The sequence below is a fragment of the Ceratina calcarata genome, unplaced genomic scaffold, assembly GCF_001652005.2.
Source record: "Ceratina calcarata isolate Rehan_Ccalc_2016 unplaced genomic scaffold, ASM165200v1 scaffold329.2, whole genome shotgun sequence".
Classification (NCBI taxonomy): domain Eukaryota; kingdom Metazoa; phylum Arthropoda; class Insecta; order Hymenoptera; family Apidae; genus Ceratina; species Ceratina calcarata.
The window spans coordinates 1,309,836-1,317,799 of NW_017155624.1; the positions used below are offsets into that span (position 1 = coordinate 1,309,836).

General features: G+C 41.7%; 1 protein-coding gene across 2 annotated transcripts in view; it reads left to right on the forward strand.

The window, feature by feature from the left end:
* The window catches only part of LOC108624831 (hemicentin-1), a 110,226-nt gene extending 103,760 nt beyond the window's left edge, over nt 1–6,466 (forward strand). For both annotated transcript variants that reach the window (XM_018024391.2, XM_026813383.1), the window contains 3 exons: nt 502–747; nt 2,512–2,795; nt 5,468–6,466. In XM_018024391.2, coding sequence (XP_017879880.1) covers nt 502–747; nt 2,512–2,795; nt 5,468–5,602 — 665 coding nt within the window. In that variant the 3' untranslated portion in view covers nt 5,603–6,466. The remainder of the gene's footprint in view (nt 1–501; nt 748–2,511; nt 2,796–5,467) is intronic.
* Nucleotides 6,467–7,964: the final 1,498 nt, after the last annotated feature.

Genomic DNA, 7,964 nt, shown 5'->3' on the forward strand with positions numbered 1-7,964 from the left:
GAATTATAGATACTTATATAAATTATAAATATTCTTAGAGAACAATACAAGGTTTAAATATTAGGAATATATTATAGAATAATTAAGAATATAAAGTATATAATCTAATAGTAATTGACTCACAGAAATGTACTTTTCTTTGAATACTTCTTAAAGTAGTATGGGGTATGTCAAACATAAAAAGTCATATCGAACAGCGAAGAGAGTAGTTTAATGTCCCTTCAGATTACGGCGTGTATTGAACAATGCTGGTAGTAACAATAAATTCGAGCATTGTCGTTGTTCGAAATCTGAACGAGCAGCGACGGGGATGTTCTCCGGCGAGGGTGGAAAAGAGAATAGGCAGTGGCGAGGGTGTAGATGTGTCGAGGGATAAAAATATACTTGCCGCAATAATCGGGGAAGCAGGGACAGAACAGGGCGGGAGAGAAAGGCGAAGCAGATAGGTGGCCCGATGGAAGTTCCGGTTGATCGAATATTTTGCATTGGCTGCCGCGGCAGGGAACACGGACGCGTCGATGAGCTCGCTGCTGTTGGGCCTGGCTGCGACGGCAACCCTTTTGGCCCTGTTTGGTGCCGGAGTCCTCGCGGCGCTCTACCGGAAGCACTCGAACGGCCGGCCCGGAAGTCCAAAGCACGCTCCCATCGTGTGCGAGCCACCTAATGCAGGTGCAACTACCCCGGTACACCCACAGACCAAGCAGGCGGTCGATGACATCGATCCGGACATCATACCCAACGAGTATGGTGAGTCTACGGGTTTCCGATTGCTCGAAACGTGCGCCAAATTACGACCTACGCGCACACAGTCCACTCGTAAAAGCGGTTATATACGTATATAAGTTCTTCTGTGTAGTTGGAGTGGCCTATTTGAATCTGTGCACGCAACTCTTCGCGAACTACTCGTTATTCATAAAAATGTTCCAAACAGAACTTGCCCCGTACAAATTTTATTCAGATGGATACGCTTTCAAGATGTCAAAGCAAACTTTATGTTTTTTCTAACGGGAAATTCGCGTGCGCGGGACCAAAAGGAATATGTATGTAACAACGCATATACATACATGTATTTATACACGCAAACGTGCGTGTTGCAGTTTTTCGTTTCATCACGAGAGAGTTTCTCTGCCATCGGTATGTCAAGGGACACTTTAATCATTTTCACTCGCCACTCACGACTTTATTGGTTGTTTAGTAATTACAAATCTTCGCCACGATCGGGTATTATGATTTATGTAGCCAAGCCTAGTCGTGCCACTGCTTTCACGCGCGTGTGGACACGCAATTCTTTGAACAGGTGTGTAATCATGGCGAATCCTATTCTTAGCTACTGTCACACACGATCAACGTAATCTTTTTATTAACTACATTATTAACGTTTCTAAGAATCGTTTGAAAAAGGTCACAAGTTCCTGACGCTTTTTATCGATTTAAAAAACTAACTATCTTTATCTTCAAACTTCATGAAACATGCGAAGCTTTGACGACGAATAACGTTATTAGATTAATTTTATTACGTTTCCCTCAGCCTTCCATTTTTATTAATAACTTTAATTATGGACAAAAGCGAAGAAGAACAAATGTGTGGTGGTAACGGAGAAAAATCAATACGAACGCGAAAACATTTTCATCTGTCTCTGTTTAAATTGTTGGGAACGTTAATGGCGAATGGCCTGGGTTCTTTCCCCATCAAAGATATTTCCGCATCGGGCACCGATGAATGCATTTCGAAACGCATTGTCAGGTTAAATTGATACGCTTCAATACACATTAACAGATCGGAAACACGATGACTCTGTCCACAATGAACAGGGATCAACGTGTGTTCATCAGACTCCTACATTATTATCTCAGCGTTAACGCGAACGAAATCGGAACCCCGCCAGCTATTGTTTAAAGTTTTGACGTTATATCGAGGAAACAAGGAAAAAATTGAACGAAATGATTCAAGATAAAAGGATTTTCTTTGTCACTTTGCCGTTTTAACTCCTATCGTTATCCCTAGTTGCAATCAATGTAAAATACGTAAAAAGATATCGGACCTCTACTCCTTTGTCCCAGTCTCCAGGCTGTCTGACATTATCGAATATAATTCTTTTGTCCCATTCCCTGTTCAACTTTTACCGTTTCACAAGATTTTTTAAATGTTTCAAATAAGAGCTTTTCATACTTTTCACATTTGAAGAAGCTCCTGTGTACAAGTTTAGAAGTCCTCCAGACATCATTAATGATCACATGTGTTATAATATTTTCATAAAGATTCTCAGTAAGAGGCAGTTAAATATTTTAATAGTGTTGAATATTTTACTGGTTAATTAAATGGAAAGCCGCTGAACGTGAATTATTTTTAACGTTAAACGAAGAAGCTGGCGCGGTTTTAACGTTTGGGTTCATCGTCCATGCAACCTCGACCGTTCTCGTCTAGATTTAATCGAGTAATCTGCTTAGGGAACGCGCTCGCGCGCGCGCGCGCGCTCAACTTCACGGGCTTCGTTTCGGATCTGTTCGCAGAGAGAAGACCGCTAACGTACACGCCGATCTATAAAACACCACCGCAACGAAGAAAGAAGGATCGCGCGGCGGACGAAGCAGTCTCGCCGGAGAAAAGGCCGATCGTACAGCAGCAGGGCTTGGACCTACCTTCTGACTCGATGTTGACCGACTGTTTGCCAACGTCGACCATAAATTATTCCCAGAACCACGTACCCCAACCGAATACTTACAGCAATCCGCCGACCATGGCTGACTTCAAACAAATGGCCATGGACGCTTACAATCAGCGAAACAACCAGAACGTGAGTCCTCTTGAGTTAATGCAAAATGTACTGTGTTAAACAATAATGGCATTGCCTGTTAATTTTATTTCGTGCCTATAACAAATCTCTGTCATTCGTACGAATTTGGGATGGAAACGCGGCGAATTGATGCAACTGCTAAAAAAGTAACTTCGTTTAAAATTCACACGGAAGTCACAGCAGAATTTGAAATTGAAAAACTGAATATTTCAGAGAAAATGAATGTGTGTTTCGCCTGGTCCTTCAAAAACTTAAGCATTAAATTTACAATCGTAACGCTAGGATTCGTTACAAATTCAGACGCACTCAATGCAAATTGAATTTTGAATTGTTAACGCTGAGCTTTCTCCAAAGCGTATCGGGGCTGCAAACTTTCTGCATTATGAATTCCAAGAGGAGAGGAAAATTAAACAGTCGAAGGATCAAAGGAACAAACGTTTCCAATATCATTCAGATTTCATTCCATTCCATCCGCTCGTTCGCATTCCGGCGGCCGAATTCTTCCGCGTGCACCGTGAAAAATAGAAAAAGCGTTGCCCAGGATGGAGATGGTCGATAGCCTGGCGGTGAAACTAATCGATCGGCCGCACCGACGCGCCATATAAATCATACCGACAATTAGCCTCGTAAACTCATTATCGTCTGTAAATTGAATCGAGGCTCTTTTTTTTAGCGATATCTAATAGAGTGTATTTAGTTGAAGCCGTTTGATTAATGAGGTGCAATTAACGCTCCACCCCGAAACGATCGCGAAAGGGGTCGGTACGGAGGGAGGGAAACGAACTGCGAAGCGAACGATCGATAAAACGTGATACAATATTCAACAGGGAAGTCGCGTTCCTTTTTTTCGCCGGCGGAAGTAATACAATCGGTCTGCCGTCGATCGCGATTTCTCTTCCTTATCACAACCGATCTCGGGCTTCCTCCTAGCTCTGGCTATCTGTCGTAACCAAATCGAGGCAAGGTTGTTTTAAATATTCGAAGTTTCGAAGGACGACCGCGGGGGACCGGTGTGGTACCGGGACACGAGCCAAGAAGAGGGATCGCTCGCTTTAATATGCGCCAGTCTTCCACTTTAACTTTTCCGGTTTAGCGAAGCCTTGGGTTATCTGCGCCTCCGCGAGTTTAATTACGTCGAAGTTTCTTCGATAATTCGAGAGGGCCAGTCCCGATGCGCGTAACTCGCCTCGAACTCGACTTCCGTTTCCCTTCGACACTGGTCGCGTTCCATTAAGTGTCTGAATAATTTTAATACCTCCTCGACAATCCACCGCCGCTGCTATCGCCATCGCCCGTCCACCCACGTCTACCATTAGCCGACCTCTTCATTAACTGACCCGATATTCCCTCTGGATGTTTTCGTTCCGCTGTTTTTGTTTTTCTCGGCATTACGTAACCCCTCCGTCTCGCCGCGCCGTGGTTTTCGATTATTTTCGTCGTCGCTCGTACAGAGCTACCCGGGTTGGCTGTTCCATTATTAATTCCGACCTCGAATTTGCAATTTTCACAAGCATCGATGCATTTGCATTCGCCGTTCTCTCTTTCGCCCTTTTATTTTCTCCTCGCTCGTTCGCTCTGTCCCTCCTTCGCTCCCATCGCGCACCCGTATCGCGAATCGAAATTTTTTCAATTCTTTCCCGAACAGACCCTGCGATACGATATAAATTCTAATCATACCTGACGAACCTAAACGTATTCTTTAACATATCCAATTATTGTATTCAAATGAAACTTCAAAAAATCGCTTGTCATGTTCAAAAGAGTTTATCACTTTTAAAATTATGCAAAATAAGTGTGTATAAAAATATAAGCAATTTATCGTCGTCACGAATTTTAATTTTTGTGTTTCTACGACTTTTACTTCAAAGCAACCAGCTCACATGTTGGCGTAATAAGAAAACGTGCAAAGGCACTTGGCAAACCAGTTAAGAAATGTACACTTATCTTTGAGATGAAAAGAATCTCTCACGATGTACGGTACATGACATTTAACTGCCACCACGTAATTTCAGTAAATGTCTACAACTTTGAAAAGTGTCGTGACAAATTAATTGTATTTAAATTCGTTATTTCAAAATTACCATCAATAGAGACTGATGGGTGTTCTGTTAAATAGCTTTATTTTACTTAATTCCTGCGTGCATAGTAGAAAAAAGTATTGGTATTTTATCGAAATCAATTAAAAGTGAATTCAATTTGGTTCATCCATATCGAAACTTGTATCTTTTAATATCTCGCGTCGCGTGGCAAACAATAGTAGCGATAACCTGATACTATCTATGACATACCTATTTTAGTTGATACTGAATCCGAGTATCATCCGATGAAAATTAAATTCCATCTTGAAATACAGAATTCTCTTAAAATATAAAATATATTTGTATAAATTGTTCCATACTAATTCATTTGCTTTTTTGAATAAGAATATTTATGCTTATGTTACTGTTTTTATTGTGGTTTAATTTTGACCAATAATGAATAAAGAAATTTAGTCCGTCATGTTTCAAGTGAAATTGTTATATTTTATGACTTTTGTATTTAAATTCTTCGTGAAGCATTCCTTTTGCCTGAGACGTGTTAGAGACCAATGGTTTTAGTCAATGGAAGAAGGGAGAAGATTTGTCGGGAGTAATTTTCTTCACGCGACGAGGAATGTGTTCGACTGATTGCAGGTGTACTACAGCCTCCAGAGGTCGAGCAAGGGGCTAACGTCAAGGCCGGTCTCATCGTCCGTCTCCGCGCAGGGAAAGTTTCATCAGCCGGAAGTAGTGACGCGCTCGAATCGAATACAGGAGAGTTGTATATAGAAAAAAATGAAGACGGTCTCGCCGAGGGAAACTCGCGTGTAACCGCGTAGACGATCGCGATGGTCGACAAAGGTGCGACATAGTGCGACGGAACGTTGCTCTCGCGAATCCCGCGGAGTCGAATTTTTCGCAAAATGAGTTGCGTCTTCCTACGGTGGACGTGCGAACTTTCGAGCGCTCTCGCTCCGAGCGTTCATTGTACAAAAAAAAAGGGAAAACGACACAAAAATAGAGAAAGAAAATCGTTGAAAAATTCGAGGTCGTGTCGTGACGGGAACGAGGACCCACGGTCGGACACGTTGCCGACTTGAGTCACGTGCGCGACGAGATTGAACGCGTGTATTGTGTGGATACATCGAGTTTGTTATTCTCGAAGTTAATGAAACGGTCGATAATTGGAAAAGAGTATGCTGGATAGGGAACCGTTCATTCTTTTTCTACATGGGGAATTTTATAATAGAGTTCGGTCACGAAACGAGGATGAGAACAGGTAACGGACTGAAGCGGCGGGACGAAGCTCGGGAAGGAGTTCTAATTTGACGGGGTAATGCCATCGAGCTGCTAAACACGTCTTGTTTGTTGCGCTGAACGAATATCGAACGGTCTTCGTTTCCGTGTTCGCGACGATCCACGGCCTCGAGATCGCAGCATTTTACTGTTTATATGAGATTAGTTTTTGTACAAAGATCTATTGTAAATAGGCGAGACAGCCTGTCCCTAGTGAATAGTCACCGATGTCCGAATTTCATTCGCTAAGAAAAAAGTCACGTGTTATATTCGGTGAAGTGGATTGTTCGGTCACGTAAGTTAAATACTCGATGGCATACGAAATAAAGAGAATACGTTTCATCTGTTTTACAGAAAGGAGCCTCGCCCACTTATCCCGTCCGAACTTCTTTCTCCCATTTCCGATTTCTCTCTTTATTAACCGTGGAGAAACCAGTGGAAATTCCGATCGCGCGTGAGCCGAATCGCGATACGATCACGTTTCTATCCTGTCAACTTATTCTACGTTTTGTACGAAGGAAATGTTATAATTAGTGCGCCGAGTGCGCACTTCCATTATGTGCTAGGAGTCTGATGAAAACTTTATTTGGGAGATACTGATAAATTAACGCTAGAACCAGTGGACGTGAAAAAAAATCAATAATTCCATTCCATCTTATTCCTATTTTTATACAGATTTATGAATTCAACGTGATTAATTAAGAGTTTTTTATAACTCTGACACAATACTTTTTATTCGCAGTTCTAGTGTTAATGATGTCCATGTTCATCCCTTTTGATTATTTTTTTACTCTAACGTCTAACGTTAATTATTTAACACTCATGTTCAGGATCATTGCAGTTTTTATGAAGATCCTTTTTTATCTACCATTACCATTGATCCCGAACGAAGCTATACGTACTATCTTATTAATTTTAAATCACGTTATTATCATTTGTATGTTAAATCGATGTTTTTTTGTGTATTATACTACTTCAATATACATTCTGCCACTCCCTTTGTATTTATTTTTTCATTATAACTTTTTCTTTCTACATTTTGATCTTGTTTATTATAGATATGATTTGGTCGAAGTATGAAATCTATCTACAATGCAGGTAAGTGTAATGACTCTTTTATATTAATTTCTACTGTGTCACATAATGTATGTAGTTGGGAATTTCGAGGGGAATTGATAGTCACAGTTAACAGATAGCGAGGTAATAGATAGGTATTACTTTTAAAGCAGGGTTGACCCGCGAGAAAGGGGTTTTGACAAGCGGGTAAGGGCGCGACCTATTGGTTGGGGCGCAATAATTCGAGCATTTCGAGGGGAGTCCCGTGGCGCGACGGTGTTTGCATACATTGTGCACCTTCGGTCTTGCTAACAGGGACTAACCCGGTACGTCGACCGACCCTATTATTCTATGTGCCAGCCGTGTCTCTGGGGCTGTTAAGACGGCCCGCTCTCCGCGCCTAACGTTCGCCTCCGTGTCTGAAACTGTCACCGGTTCCATCCATGAATACGCTATGTAATTACGACCCATCCGACCATTGTAATTCGATGATTTTGTAGCGAACACACACTCGTGATCGACGAGAGCGTCAACGCAAACACGAAATTGGATCTTGACCGTGTTCGATTAGACTGTTTCAGCGAAGATGATCGATTTGGTCGGTGTTTGATATGTTTAATGAAAGTCGATTTTCATGCTGAAGAGTTAAGTTACTCGCGTAGGTCTACGTCTCCAGTTAATTGTTTCCGGGATGAGTATAACTGTCGATCAGGGTTCGTGGAATATTAATTTACCAAAGAGTTCGTAATGGAACCTAACTTCAAGAGTTTTGATCAATGCTCTGTTCCAATATTTGATT